Raw genomic sequence first — 15,775 nt, forward strand, 5'->3', positions numbered from 1 at the left:
AACCACTGTGGTTGCTGAACGTGATAAAGGGGTCAGGAGATGTTTGTGGGGAAAAATGAGGGTCTCCTGGTTGTTGTACAACAGTCACACAGCTTGACCTTCATGTGTCTTGCCTCTTTTCTTCATCAGACCTTCACCTTCTCAGGTGCGGGAGAAGGCAATCTGTGCTGTAGAGCCCTGCCTAAGTCATGCCCCGGAGGACATAAAGAACCCTCTTTCCAAAATCCTTGCTCAGGGCCAGCATATTTGCCCTGGAGCAGGGTAACAAGGATTGTCCAGCTGCCTGTAAGCAGCTCCCACCCTGGCTGCAGGCTGGGTGATGCAGGAATTGGTCTAAACCCCTGCTAAAGCAGCTGTCTTGAGGGCAGTTCCCTGCTTTTGGGATGATCTATTGCATGAAGTTCTTGTGCACCTTGACAAGAGCACAGCATTTTAATATGGACAGTTTGGTGAGCCGGAGAGCCCTGGGCCAGCCTTCCCCTGAGGGCAGCACTATTGCCTGGGGAGCTCAGCAGCAGAAACACCCTTTCCCCCCCAAGAAACATCCTCGAAAGGCAGGTGAACACAATGAAGCAAGGCCAAACTGCAAGGGCACCCCTCTGCCTCCCACACCATCAGCCGAGGTGAACTGGAAATAAATGAGTTTAACAAACTTAAAAACCTGAACCTGTGTTTCTGGTGGGAGCTGCTAAACATTTTCTCCCAGTCTGGGAGCTCTGCTCTGGCTGCCCTGGTGCTGGCCACTGTAGGCACCCAGACAGAGCCGATGAGAGGGGAGGCTGCAGAGCAGAGCTCGGAGTGCAGAGAGTGCCTGCACTGGTCTGGTGATGGGGAGGGTGCACAGTGGGCACGGCTGCACTCGGTGCTCCCTGGTGCAGGTCCTCCTGCAGCAGGGGCTGAGCTGCGGGATGCTATTAATAGGCTGCAAGATGTCAGGGAAGCTGAGAGGAAGCAGGAATGCTTGCTCCAGGCTCAGACTGAGCAGGGGTCTCAAGCGTGCACTGTAGCTCATGGAGGAAAGAAGGAAGCCGTTAACCCGGGAAGCTGGGAAACAGGAACAAAAAAAAAAAGCAACAAAAAAAAGGGAGGAAGAGGACAATTAAAAGCAAGGGGCTTCCTCCTAAATCTGTTATCCCCACGCAGAACCGCTCTGCTGTCCTGCAGGGGGCTCATGAGGAAACGCACTCGCACCAGAAACAGCCGGCTGATGCACTGGTAAAGAAGATCTCTACTGGTGCTGCAGGAAAAAGCGGCGGGTCCTAGTAGTAGGGGACTCTACTTTGAAAAGGACAGAAGCACCTGTCTGTCTCAATGGAAGTGTGCTGCCTACCAGCAGCATGGGTCAGGGATGTTGCAGAGCGGCTGTCTGCTCCAGTAAGCCCCACGGACTATTACCCACTTCTAGTGATACATGTGGGTGCTAGGGATATAGGTAGGAGTAGCCTGGAGAACATAAAGAAGGACTACAGAGCCCTGGGAGAGTGGTTAGGGCTCTGGAGCTCAGGTTATCTTTTCATCAATTCTCCAGAATACAGGGGAAGACCCTAAAAAGGCCAGGAGGATTGGCCAAGTCAACAGATGGTTAGAAGGGTGGTGCCAGTCAGGGGTTTGGGTGTTTAGAACATGGTATTCAGTTTGGGAGGCCAGGTCTAGTGGGGGCTGGTGGAGCTGGTCTTTTGGTAGACTTGCTAGACTGGCCAAGGATGCTTTAAACTAGATGTGTTGGGGCAAGGGGGCATCATTCCATCCCAACACACCCAGTCAGTTGCCAACACCTATAATAAATGCTCGGAGCAATGTACATCTATTCCAGCTGCTCCAGCCAATGAGCCAGCTTCATTTGGAGCTCAGCTCAGATGACTCTATACAAATGCCCGTAGCATTGGGAACAAACAAGAGGAATTAGAGATGTGTGCACACCTACGGGGGTATGATATAATGGGCATCACAGAAACATGGTGGGATGGCTCCTATGACTGGAGTGTTGGAATGGAAGGTTACAGGCTCTTTAGAAAAGACAGGCCTGGCAGGCGGGGAGAGGGAGTTGCCCTTTATGTTAGGGATAGGCTGGAGAGTATGGAACTGTCTGGGGACAGGGGAGCAGTTAACAGAGTTTGTGGGTCAGGGTTAAAGGGAGAACAGCGATGGGAGACATCACTGTGGGGATCTGTTACAGACCGCCTGATCAAGGAGAACCTGTGGATGAAGCACTCTATAGACAGATAGGAACAGCCTCACGCTCACAGGCCCTTGTTCTCATGGGGGACTTCAACCACCCTGATATCTGTTGGAGTGATGGTACAGCCCAGCACAAGCCATCCAGGAGGTTCCTCAATTGTGTGGAAGACAACTTCCTTCTGCAAGTAATAGAGGAACCGACAAGGAGAGGTGCCATGCTTGACCTCCTGCTCACCAACAGGGAAGGGCTCGTTGGAAATGTGGCGCTCCAGGGCAGCCTTGAATGCAGCGATCACGAGATGGTTGAATTTGAGATCCTTAGGACAGTGAGAAGAGCGTGCAGCAAGCTCACTGCCCTGGACTGCAAGAGAGCAGACTTCGGCCTCTTCAGGAACCTGCTTAGTAAGGCTCCATGGGATATAGCCCTAGAGGGCAGGGGGGCCCAAGACTCTTGGTTGGTCTTCAAGGATCACCTGCTACAGCTCAGGAGTGTTGCATCCCAACCAGAAGGAAGTGCAGCAGGAGGGCCAGGAGACCTCCTTGGATGGATAAGGAGCTCCTGAGGAAAATTCAAATGAAAAAAGAGGCTTATAAAAGGTGGAAGCAAGGACAGGCGGCCTGGGAAGAGCACAGGGATGTTGTCCGGGAAGCTAGGGACCAGGTTAGGAAAGCTAAGGCCCAGTTGGAATTAAACATGGCTAGGGATGTTAAGGATAACGGGAAGGGATTTTATAGGTATGTAGCGAATAAAAGACAGACTAGGGAGAACGTAGGCCCCCTGAGGAAGCTCTCGGGTGAACTAGCTACATAGGATTTGGAGAAGGCTGAGGTTCTGAATGACTTCTTTACCTTGGTCTTCACTGGCAAATGCTCTGACCGCACCACCCAAGTATTGGAAGGCAGACACAGAAACTGTGAGAATGAAGACCCTAGGCCCACTGTAGGAGAGGAACTGGTTTGAGACCATCTTAAGAACCTGAACATAAACAAGGTTCTTAAATGAATGGGACCTGATGAAATCCATCCACGGGTCCTGAAGGAGCTGGCAAATGAAGTTGCTAAGCCGCTGGCCATGATATTTGAGAAATCATGGCAGTCAGGTGAAGTTCCCGACGACTGGGAAAAGGGAAATATAACCCCCATTTTCAAGAAGGGGAAAATGGATGACCCGGGGAATTACAGACCAGTCAGTCTCACCTCTGTGCCTGGCAAAATCTTGGAGCAGATTCTCCTGGAAGGCATGCTAAAGCACATGAAAATCAACAAGGTGCTTGGGGACAGCCAGGATGGCTTCACTAAGGGGAAATCCTGCCTGACCAATTTGGTGGCCTTCTGTGATGGGGCTACAGAACTGATGGACAGCGGTAAAGCAGTTGATGTCATCTACCTGGACTTGCGTAAAGTGTTCGACACTGTCCCACACGACATCCTTGTCTCTAAATTGGAGAAACATCAATTTGATGGATGGACCACTCAGTGGATAAAGAACTGGCTGGACGGCCGCACACAAAGAGTTGTGGTCAATGGCTCAGTGTCCGGCTGGAGACCAGTTACGAGTGGTGTCCCTCAGGGATCGGTGTTGGGACCGGTCTTGTTCAACATCTTCATCACTGACATGGACAGTGGGATTGAGTGCGCCCTCAGCAAGTCTGCCGATGACCCCAAGCTGTGTGGTTCAGTTGACACGCTGGAGGGAAGGAATGCCATCCAGAGGGACCTTGACACGCTTGTGAGGTGGGCTGAAGCCAACCTCATGAAGTTTAACCATGCCAAGTGCAAGGTCCTACACCTGGGTCGGAGCAATCCCAGACACAGCTACGGGCTGGGCAGAGAAGAGATTCAGAGCAGCCCTGCAGAGAAGGACTTGGGGGTGCTGGTCGATGAGAAAATGAACATGAGCCAGCTTCAGTGTGCGCTTGCAGCCCAGAAAGCCAACTGTATCCTGGGCTGCATCAAAAGCAGCGTGACCAGCAGGTCGAAGGAGGTGATCCTGCCCCTTTATTCTGCTCTCATGAGACCTCACTTGGAGTATTGTGTGCAGTTCTGGTGTCCTCAACATAAAAAGGACATGGATCTGTTGGAACAAGTCCAGAGGAGGCCACGAGGATGATCAGGGGACTGGAGCACCTCCCGTATGAAGATAGGCTGAGAAAGTTGGGGCTGTTCAGCCTGGAGAAGAGAAGGCTGCATGGAGACCTCATAGCAGCCGTACAGTATCTGAAGGGGGCCTATAGGGATGCTGGGGATGGACTCTTCATTAGGGACTGTAGTGATGGGACAAGGGGTAACGGGTTAAAACTTAAACAGGGGAAGTTTAGATTGGATATAAGGAGGAAATTCTTTCCTGTTAGGGTGGTGAGGCACTGGAATGGGTTGCCCAGGGAGGTTGTGAATGCTCCATCCCTGCAGTGTTCAAGGCCAGGTTGGACAGGGCCTTGGGTGATATGGTTTAGTGTGAGGTGTCCCTGCCCATGGCAGGAGGGTTGGAACTTGATGATCTTAAGGTGCTTTCCAACCCGAAGTATTTTATGATTCTATTCTATTCTATGATTCCATGATTCTACTATTCTATAAATGAATCTATATGGAAATAAAGAAGCTCGAGCTCCTCCCCGAGATGTCTGCTGCCACTTCCTCAAGCTTGCTGCTGTACCCGAGCTCTGCTTTGGGTCCATTTCAGCAGAAGCTGGGTTTGTTACCCTGAGCTGTCTCGTGTCTCCACCTTCAGCTGTTGAGCAGTGCCTGTTGACATCAGTCAGCAGCGAGTGCAGTGGAAAACTGGAAGTACCTGAAAAGTCAGAAGCTGGTGTTCACGTGGGGACAGTCACTGGGAGTGGGTTTTACCCGGGTCACAGGAAAACTGCTCAGGTGAAGAGCTGGGTTAGGTGCACTGCATGGGTAAGTCCTGCAGATAGGGGGTAAGGTGGTTACTTAGCTGGGTTGTACCATGGATTTTGGGAACAACCCTTCTTTTCCAGATCAGGACAACTCCTGACGGTGCTCCTGGTCTCTGCTGTATAGGGGGGAGGAGGGGGGTCTGCTATAACCAGTCATTTTGCTGCTATAAAAAGTCATTTTCCCGCTAGAAACAGTCATTTAAGTAGCCTGCTGCGAGCAGGTGTTGCAAAAGAGCGATGTAAAGCAAAAGGAGTGTTGTGTAACTGGGGCTCTGGCCCCTACTGAGCTGAGCAGAAACGGGATGGGAGCCTGGTTAAATGGGGCAGTGAGAGGGGTCAAAGGCAGCCTTGCTGGGCTGAATCCTTGCAAACCCACAAGTGCCTCCAGAATGAACCCGTTTGCTGGAATATGGATGCACTGCCTTCTGCCATGGGGATGAGGAGCACTAAGTGCTGTGAAGCTTGATTCCTGGGATGTCTGAAATGCACCCAGTGAGACTGAAGCTTGGGTTTTACGATGTGCCTTGGCTTCTTCCTGCATCTCCCTGTGGTGACATTTTACATTTCATTTTTCACAAGCTTAAGGCAGCTCAGCAGAGCTGCCTCCCTCCAGATATGGTGCATCAATGGGGACAGTGTCGACAATGGTTTGCACAAGTGTCAGGCAGTGATTTGTAATTCCAGGGCTCTCACTGCCGTAAGACGCTGCCCCTGGATATGGGCCTGCCAGAAGGGTGGGAGGAGCAGGAGCAGGGCATGGCCCAAATCCAGCTGGATGAGGGGTGATGGAGGCACCCCCTCCCGTCACACAGGACACAGCACACAGGGCTGAACGACCCCTTCCCGTGTCTCCCACACCCGAAGGAGCAGGCAGTGCCTGGGGATGTTTCCCCTGGGACAGGAGGATTGTCCTGGCCGCCAGCATCACTGCCGAGGGAGCTGGGAATGATTAAGAAAACTAAGGGTGAGGGTGCTGAGGCGCTGGCACAGGGTGCCCAGGGGAGCTGTGGCTGCCCCATCCCTGGCAGTGCTCAAGGCCAGGTTGGACACAGGGGCTTGGAACAACCCGCTCTAGTGTATGGGGTCCCTGCCCGTGGCAGCGGTTGGCACCGGGTGAGCTTTGCGGCCCCTTGCAACACGAACCAGTCCGTGATGAAAATACGATGGGAACCGACGGGCCCCTTCCGTGCCGGGCCGCTCTGTGCTGCCGAGGGGCGGGTGCCTGCCGGACACGGGGAGTCCCCGCTCCCCCCAGCTCGGAGCGGTGCGGGGCTGCCCGCGGGAGGCGGCGCTGGGCGCGGGGCGGGGCGGGACGGGACGGCGGGCGGAGGCGGGCCCGGTGCGGGCGGAGAGGTGCCGAGGCAGCTCCGTGTGAGCGGCGCCGCGTGTGCCCCCGCCGAGCAGCCGCCGGGCCGGGGCATGGAGGCGGCGCACAGCCTCCCGGTGCTCGACGTCCTCCGCCGCTTCGGCGTGAGCGAGAGCTGCGGGCTCAGCCCGGAGCAGGTCCGCCGCAGCCGGGAGAAGTACGGCCCCAATGGTTAGTGCGGGACGGCGGGATGGGGCAGCCCTAACGGGACAATGCGGCGGCTGGGACCTTCCGTCGGGACCGGCAAGAGCCGGGGTGAAGCTTGGGGCGGGGGGCCCGGAGTATCCCTCCGCGCCCCGGAGGAGCCGTGGGGATTTGCTGTGGGATACCTGTTGATCAGGGGAATGTTTGCCGGCTTAATTCAATTACCGAGTTACCGGGGTATGGGCGGCCGCCGGCGCTGGAAATTAGCGGGGTAGTAATTCCTCTGGCGGAATGGCGGAGGGACACGGATATGCGGCCAGGAAGAAGAGGGAGAGGTGCCCCCGTTGCCTGTGGGTGAAAGAGGGAAGCCCCAAAATCGAGGCAAGCCGTGTTGAGATGGGGGGACCCCGCTCCCAGCTCGCCATAGCTCTGGCTCGGCACTGGGTGCTGCTGCGGAAGAGGAAGGGGTGGCAGGGGGAGATAGGATGATGGGATGTGCAGCGGCATCGCTGCCTGCTCCTCTGACCCGGGGAGCCCTCCTTGAGCAGCTGGACATCTTCTAGGGTGGATAAGGGCAGTTTTTAACCTCGTGGTTTGCAAGTGCTCAGTGTGCACAGCAGGGTCTTGCGGGGGTGCCTGAACCTACCCAGTCTGATTGCCCTTGGTCAGGCTGTGGCAGGGCGTAGGTCATTGACTGCGCACGGAAACGGGAGGGTTTTAGGGTGAGTTTGCTCCAGTGCTTTGGGGTAGCAGGTCCTGTCTCAAAGTTGTGCAAGGAGATAAGTGTGTAAACTCTCTCCTGACTTGGAGCTTGTTGCGTCTGCTTTTTGTTTGATCCTTAAGGATGAGGCTGAGGAAATCCCAGGCAGATGCTGGCAGGATTGCTCTGTACGTATTTATTCATTGGGAGGGCTGCGTGGACTCCAAACCAGCCCTGTGAGCATCAGTCGTGTGTGCTTGGGATCCCCCTTCCTACCAGCACTCCCCATATCACATAGCTTATCCTTTGCTCCCTGGGTTGGTGTGGTCAGGACTGCACTTGGAAGCTCTTACCATGGAGCACTCTGCACAAGGTGTAAGCAATGGAGCATCTATCTGCCCTTGTCTGACCTGGTTTTGGAGGAAGGCAGCTGGGGACCTGCCTTGTTAGTAGGGAGGGGAGGGATCCCTCTGCTTTGGGGGCTGAATGCAAAATGCATCCTTAACAAACAGGTGAGCGGCCTGATTTCAAGGTATAGTTGCTCCCAACATTTCTGCACCGTCCCTTGGCCCCATGAGAATGTGATGTGTGCTCTGTGCCATGCTGCAGCATGTCACCTATGGGCATCACCATTGTGGGGCTCATGGTGGCTTCATCCTTCGGTTTGTCCAAGTGAATCCTCATCGCTGAGTCAGGCACGTTGGCTGCTCGGTGACACTGGGCTCTCCTTGAGGAAGGTGGCTCGAATGTCTGATGTAGGTGCAAAGCAAAGGGTTAACAGTAGCGGTAGAGTTTATGTTTTTATTTGTCTTCCTTCCTCCATGAAGGTGAGCTCCGTGCTTGGCTCTCTGCAGTTTTGCTTCTCGTAAAGTTCAGTGTTGGGTTTCTTGCAGGCTGTTGATTCGCAAGAGCTTTCACTTGGGGATGCCCTGTGGCTTTTGCCTTCGAAGCAGAGGCCTGCATCTTCTGCCCAGTACAGCTCACAGTGATGTGCATGGGCACTGAGAGCAATAACATGGGCAGTGTAACCAACAGTGAAAATGTGGTTGAAGATTTTCTTTAAGAATTCTGAATTTTTGCAATTTTTGTGCTGTATTTATATTTTTCTCATGGGACAGATGAGATTCAGGCACGTTAGCACAGCTTAAAATCACACGGAATGGGACCCTTTGTGATTTGCTTGGTTTAGAACCTTGACGTTAAGCAAATAGCCTTTTTTCCCAGCATGGTGAGAACTTGCAGGTTGTGTTGCAGCAGCAGGAGCCAGCCTCCTTGCCTGGGCTGGGGTACATTTGCTCACCCCATGTGGGAGAACTGCTCCAGGGAGCAGTGTGGGGTGGTGAGCTGGGCTTAAAAATGACCTGTATTAAATTGCGTTTTAATTCAGGCTTAATTAAACTCCATCAGCGGAAGTGTGGGGCGGTTTGGTGACACGCTTGAGCTTGTGCAGAAGGGGGAAGAAGATTCTAAGCTTAGGTGGCTTGAAGGGCAGAGCAGCCCTTCAGCTCCTGCTAGTTTCATTTTCACAGCCTCCTGTCTTGAATTCATTCATTTCACCTGAAATCAAGCTGCCAGTGTGGTCATGAATCACAATTTAAAATACATCATCCTTCTTAAAATCTGCCTCCTGACATACTTCAGAGCTGCTCTCTGCTGCTTCTTTATTCTATTGATGCATTTTAAATGCTGGAGCAATGAGCTTCAGCATTAAGTGAGAAGCAGTGGCCGTTGGCATGTTTTATATTAAAAATATATATATTTTAGGGAGTGAGTGTTCTTTTGGAGCCTATGATTGCTTTTTCAGCTCCAGTGCTCATATTTACATTTGCAGGAGGAAACGGAGAGCAATACTGATTATTTAATATCTCCAATTCGTGGCTTGGCAGCCAAGCAGTGAGATGTGGATTGCTGGACTGGAAGAAGATATTTCTCCTTTTAAGACGAGCTCGTGTTCCAGTTTCAGCTCTGTCATGGCTGTCTCGTTTGCCAAGGAAGCTGGAGAAGCCACAGAACATTTAGGTCTCACTATGGCAGTTCTTAAAAGGCTTCTGAATCTCCAAAGTCAGTTTTAACTAATAAATGCTTTGGATGCTCCACGTGTGCCAGGCGGGTGCTTCCCTGTGCTTCCTCCCATCTGCCAGCACTGAGCTCCACAGGTTGCTTTGACACTACACCACTTCAAACCCACTAAAATACAAAAGCAATAAATGTGCATGTCTCTTAATGCCCTGAGCAGGGGGAGCACGGGGTGGGGGGGCAAACATTTTTCTTTCTAAGCGTAAAACCAGGGGCACAATTTACCCTGAAATGATTCCAGTTTTGCTAAGGAATGACAGATGTAAACGGGAGTTGCCCCGTGGATGGTGAAATGTTTTTTCTGTTTTAAATATAGCTCTGATTTCTCTTGTCGATGGATTTCCATGTGTAAATGAGCGTGCATGTCAGGCAGGATATTGCTAGCATTAATGCATGTGCATAATTTTGTTTGCTTTGTCAGTAACCTAAATGGACTGTGAATGTCAGTAGAGTCAAGTGCTCAGCTGTTTGCAGCATAGGGGCCTTTATCTCTTCTTGCATTTTATCTCTCTTTGGACTCCCAGGCAGAAGCCCTGCTGCTTTCTGGGGTTGGGAATGCCACCGGGCAGGATCAGCTCTCCTCCAGGCCTTGCCCATCCTCTTCCTCACCCTCGCTGCTCCTGGGGCTGACCCCAGTGTGGTCCCTGGTGCTCTTCAAAACCTCCTTTGCCTCTCTGCAAGGTGCGGTGATAACAGTATTTACGTGGTGGTTGTTTTAAGCGTTATTCAAGCCAGCTTCAACAGGGTGAGCTCAAAACCCATGGGTAAATTGGCTTTTCCTTTATAACACACCTCTCCACATCTCCGTAAGCTTTATTTCAGGATCTCAGAGCTCTTGTGTGTGTGTTTGCACGTGTGTGTGCCCAAGCCCACCTCGGTGGGAGGAAGAGATATCCCCCAGCCCAAATCCAGCCTGTGATGTGTTGCCACCCTCCAGAAACACACCGAGGCTCATTCCCGAGTTGCTTCTTGCTCTTTGACATGAGCACACCTCCAAGCCCCTGTTTTGCTAGAAGCAGCAGCAAACCCCACTGATGCATTGTTTATTCCCAGCCTATACCAGAGGCTGCGTGTACATGTGTGTGTCCATGTGTATGTACATCCGTCAGCACACGTATGCAGGTGCCCCTGTGTGTACTCTAAGTGGGGCTCGCTGCCAGCGGTTGCTACCCAGCCAAGGTTACGCTCCAGCTCCCTCCTGACAACAAAAAAAGAAAGAAATACAATTTCTCTTCCACGCTGGAATATTTGCGATGCCGGCGAGGAGAGGAAAAGCAGCATTTTGTGACTCATCTAACTCTTCCTCTGCGCATCGCCCACCTTTTCCACCCCCGAAACACACGCTTCGCAGGCTGATTCATAAACATGCTATGGCTTTTTATTCCCTTCTCCTCCTCCCGGTCCTCTCCCTTAGGAGAAATGCTGAGGCATTAAAACCTTGCGAGCGTCAAATTTAGGGAGAGACAACACCAAATTTTCCTAATTGGACAAGAGGGAAGTCGGGATGTTCATCCCTGCGGTGTCCTGTGAGGTTACCCGCTTCCCTACCTACCTCCACAAGTTGTGAATGAACAGCAATGCTCAGAAAAGCTGATGCCTGCGCTTAAAATGCTGCAGGAACCAGGGAGGGGAAGTATCCAGGGTGAGGAGAGGCTGGGGCTGTCCTGGTGGGAAAGGTTTTCACATCCATGTCTTGTGTTTTCCCCCTCTGGCACAAGTGTTATTTCATTAATACTTCTATTTCATGGCTGGTTTTAAAGCTGGGGGGCACTGGAGCTGGTGTAGCAAAACACTGTTACAGGAGGATGCACTGTGAATGCCCAGAAACATCTTGGGATGTGCCATTTCCATAAAGGGGCTGGAGTGGGTCCTCCAAAACCACCATGAGCAGCAAAATACCCCTTTTCCCCCAGGCTAATCCTCTTCCCCAGTGTTTCAGGTGCTGATTTGGCCCTCCCTTTTCCAGCAGGGTGTTTTTGGCCAATCTCATGCAGCCCTTGCCATCGCTGTGTAGAAGCACATCTGCTCTTTGCCTTTGCAGTGGCGTTGGTCTTTCTGCCTTTTCTAATCACCGGATCTGATTTGAAGCTATTGAGTCATGTTTCCATGGTCATCTTGCCCCAGGGTAGATCTCTGAAAAATACTGTTGGTGTTAATGTTGCAAGTAAGGGTTTGGGTTTTTTCCTTTTTAAAGCTTCCCCTAAAACCCATTTTTCTTGCCTTGAAAGCAGCACCCAGCGCCTGGTGTTGCTTTTGCTTCCTTCCTACCAAGGGGAATTTGAATTTTTGAGAAGCGTCCAAGTCACTGCCTTTTCACTTCGCATTTGATCTCCTCCTGCAAAAGGGATGGTGTGAAAGCAGGAGGCTCCTGGCTGCTGCTGAATCACCCCTGTCCTGTGGATCTGGTCTGTCCTGGCACATCCACAGCCCAGCGAATGCTTTGGCACAGACCCTTGTGGGACATCCCTGCTGGATGCCCAAGGCTGTGTGGATGTTGGCATGAAGCAGGGCTGAGCACATGCAGCTTCAGGCAACATAAAGCAGGCGGTGGTTGTTTTCTGGTGGTGAGAGCTGTCCTGTGCAGCACTGAAGCTGGGGTGAGCGCAGCTGACCCACACCTTCCCCAGTGCTGATTATCAAAAGGCATCAGCAGTGCTGTGGGGCTGGTGGGGTTGCATGCAACCCTGAGATGCTCTCATAGTCACGGCACTGAAAAATGAGGTGGTTGGATGCTTTTTTATCTGTTCAAGGAGTATTGCTGGTTCTTGTGGTCTCAATTACAGGGTGGAAGTATTAAGGCAGGTTGTGATTATCAGGAGATGGATTAGCTTTTCTGCTTGCTTTTCGTTTTATCTTTTCTTTCTTTTCCTTCCCCTTCCCCTGGTTCTCATGTAGCAATCATGGATGACCTCCCATTGCATCTCAGGTGGGGTGAAGGCAACAAAGGCAGCTCCTCCTGGCCACTTGGTACACCTCAGGCAGGAGAAACAGTTGATGCTGGGGAGACTGGGAGCCCTGGGAAAAGTGGAAGGAATGGATGGAGGAGAGGGGTCTACAGCTGCTGTGGGTGGGCAGGCAGCAGCAGGACAGGGCTGTCTGGGGCTTAGTCCAACCTGGTGCAATACTAATACCCAGAAAGCACCAACCCCCCAGCCCACCTCCATTTATTGCTGTGCATCTGATTCTTGTTGTTTTTCCTTGTATTGTGAATCACAATCTTATTTTTTATCTCGGTGTTGGTACTATTGGAGGTAGAAAGTATAACGGTAACCTGTGTTAAAAACAGATCAGCAGCTGCTCGCTCGAGCTGCTCTGTGTACCAGTTACCTCTCTGGGAAACAGGTAGCAGAGATCTGGGCTGCAAGTGTAGAAGTGTTGAAGAACCAGAGCCAAAAAAGCAATAGAGAAAATTGTGGTTACTTGAGTATTTCCATGACGTGAGTGTGCGCCAGAGGCTCCTCAGTGGGTGGTTAACCCCTCACAGGCAGCTGCCTGCTCCACTGGCATCCAGCAATGACTGCAGAGGTGGTGATGAGCAATGCTGGGACAGGAGACTCATTATTCCTGTTAGGATTAATGCAGTTAATGCTAATGGGTCTTTTACAAGCCATGGCTTGGTGGGTGACGTGCACCAGTTGACCCAGTCATGTCGTGAAAGGCAGGTCGGATTTGAGTGCAAAGTGTTTCTCTTTTGAAGAGGTGTTGAATTAATCCATGCCAGCAGTAAACCTCATGTCTATATCTAGTATTTGCTGGTTTTCTGTGGGAATCTCCCAGGTTTTGAGGTTTGTTGTCACTCAGTAGAAGCTGTTTCTCACCCACAGAGGTGCTAGGTCTGTGGTTTGGTGGTGATCCCATCTACCTCCTAGGGCATGGTCTGTGCCCATGTGCCGCCTGGTCCAGCACATCCCAAGGCATCAGGCTTCTTCAGGCCATGTGGTGGCATCTCTTTGTGACACCCATGGTGGCTGTAATCTGAAATGCTGTACATCTTTTTGAAGCCTAAATTTATAGGACCTTTAAATGTAGGTGTCTCAGCTCTGGTCATCAAAATCCTCCTAAAATTTACATCTTCAGCAACCTGCTGGATATGCTGATGTAGGTCCTGGCTTTGTCACCTGTGCTCCCACATGAACCCATTCAAGATTTTTATACATATATACATATATATATATATATAAAATACATATATATGACCTATTTGAGATTATGTATGTGTCGCATTTGTGGTTGGAACTAGATGATCTTTAAGGTCCCTTCCAACCCAAGCCATTCTGTGTTTATATATATGTGTGCCCCATTTGAGATTATATACAATATATGTATGTGTGTCCCATTTGAGATTATGTATCTCTCTCATTTGAGATTACTTATATAACTGTGTGGGTTTTTAACCCACACTGACATTTCCAAGTCACCATGAGCCACCTTTGAATGAAAGGCCCCTTTATGGAGGGGAAGGAAAACACAGGCAACAAAAAGCTGGGGGTTTCCCCTCTTGAGAGCTGTCAGTCCCATGCTGATGGGTGAAGGCACTCGAGGACGAGGAACACGGCACTGATGGCCCAGCCCAGCCTGCGGTAGGGTCACCGTCACCATCAGAGGTGCGATGTTTTGGGGAGGAAATCCGCTTCTTGCTCTTGCACGTCCCCTGTGCCCCTGGGTTCCTGTCCGTGGTATTTTTGCCTCGGGTGTTTCCTGCTATTTAGCCACTATGTGTATTTTAAACCAGTGTAGGGGGAGGCGGGGAAGGGATGTGAGTTAATTCAGACCCAAGGGCAGGGTTGTGTCGGATGGCTGTGGGAGCAGTAGGGCAGCCCCAGCGCCGAGGGGTTTTCTCCATCCTGATGAAACCACCTCCAGCACAGCCATGTGGTCCCCAAAGCTACCAGCTGTGGTCCTGCTGCTCCTAGGAGCTGGGTGTGAAGCTGACCCTTGTGCTGGGTCCGTGTCCTCCTGGCGATAGATGGCCAAAATGCCCTGTTTTCCTCCTCATTTTATTGGATGTTATCCTTGGCGTCCTTGCAGAGTCACCCCCCATGCAAATGCAAGGGCTGCTTTTTATGTTAAATATTTGCTTTCTTACATGGGATTTTGTTGGTTTGGGTGTTTGTTTTTTTTCTTCTGGTTTGAAAACAGTTTTTCTTGCGTTTGTTGCTGATAAAAATCAGTTGGGTTTTGGGAGGGGTGTGTGGGTGGGGGAGACTCTCTTCTGCTTCCTTCACCATGGGGAGTGAAAGCACAGAGATCCTCGAGCGGAACTCAATTAGCTGAGCAGTGACTCCACGGCCGAATCCCCAGGAATTTGCCCTGTAACACATCTGTCAGCTCAGCTGGAGTTTGCCGAGCGCCTGTCCCCAGGCGCCGGGCAGCCGAGGTCAGGATAACCCTCCCCTTACCTGCCTGCTTGCACTGTTCTGTTTCCATTCTGCAGCTTCCAAGTCAACAGAAGGGCTAAAATAACACAAATGTGGGGAGTGAATGGAAAAACAAAAATAACCCAGGGCAGCCGAGCTGTGCGGGGTCGGAGACGGGAAGCGATGGAGCCGTGTCCATGGTCTTCTCGCTCCGGGCACTGCTGAGGGTTCCGCTCCAGCCACTGTGTCCTTTGGGGTTTGGCAGGTTTTCGGGGCTTCTACGTGCTTTAGAGGTCAGGGACCTTCTGTTGCCAGCAGGTAAATGGAGACCCACTGAAGGAGCAGTAGTGTTTTGATGTGTTCCGCTTTGGAGGATAGTCCTGCAGTGACCTGGGGCTGCTCTGCACCGTGGCTCAGGCCTCTTCTGTGGCTCCTTTTGGTTTATAAAAGCCTAATTCAAATGATCCTTCCCTTTTTCACCCTTTTTTTACATAAATATATGTAGATATCTATATATGTATACACACACATGTATATAAAAGATTTGATTCTTACATGCTATGTGTATAGGTATTGTGTGTATATACATATATATAAAATATTTCATCCGTAGACACAGAGATATCGTGCATAGTTGGAAGGGGATAATGGAAAAAGCCTAGATGAGACTCATGTTTCCAGGGATCTCCATGTATCTCACTCCAGGAAAGGAGCTGCTTCAGCTGTGCAGACATGTGGGATCCCCAGGGAGTTCATCCATGAAAAGTATTAATTGTCCAGCTCGCCCCTTTTTCCTCCAGAAGAACAGATCTGTTCTATCCTACAGAAATTTTTATCTTCTGATCTAATCTAAACCCAGGGCAGTGTAGCCTTCATTTTCCATGAAAACCCATCCAAGAGGACTGCTGGAAATAGACTGTGCTCTGAGAACAGATACCAGAAAAAGCAAATGTGTGTGTGTGTGGGGAGCCAGGTCAGCCGGGGCATGGAGTTCTGCACAGAAATTAATAGTATTAATCTCAGTCTGAGCTCATTGAGTGGAAAAGCAGCTCATTGG

The 15,775-nt window shown here is 51.2% G+C and overlaps 1 protein-coding gene across 2 annotated transcripts in view; it reads left to right on the top strand.

The window, feature by feature from the left end:
- The first annotated feature begins 6,385 nt into the window (after nt 1-6,385).
- ATP2A3 (ATPase sarcoplasmic/endoplasmic reticulum Ca2+ transporting 3) overlaps nt 6,386-15,775 on the top strand; it is a 51,871-nt gene continuing 42,481 nt past the window's right edge. For both annotated transcript variants that reach the window (XM_061355489.1, XM_061355490.1), the window contains exon 1: nt 6,386-6,612. In XM_061355489.1, the coding sequence (XP_061211473.1) occupies nt 6,495-6,612 (118 nt within the window). In that variant the 5' untranslated portion in view covers nt 6,386-6,494. The remainder of the gene's footprint in view (nt 6,613-15,775) is intronic.

The sequence above is a fragment of the Neopsephotus bourkii genome, unplaced genomic scaffold (assembly GCF_033783945.1).
Source record: "Neopsephotus bourkii isolate Nb327-2 ecotype Australia unplaced genomic scaffold, CSIRO-AGI_Nbou_v1 NB_804, whole genome shotgun sequence".
Lineage (NCBI taxonomy): Eukaryota > Metazoa > Chordata > Aves > Psittaciformes > Psittacidae > Neopsephotus > Neopsephotus bourkii.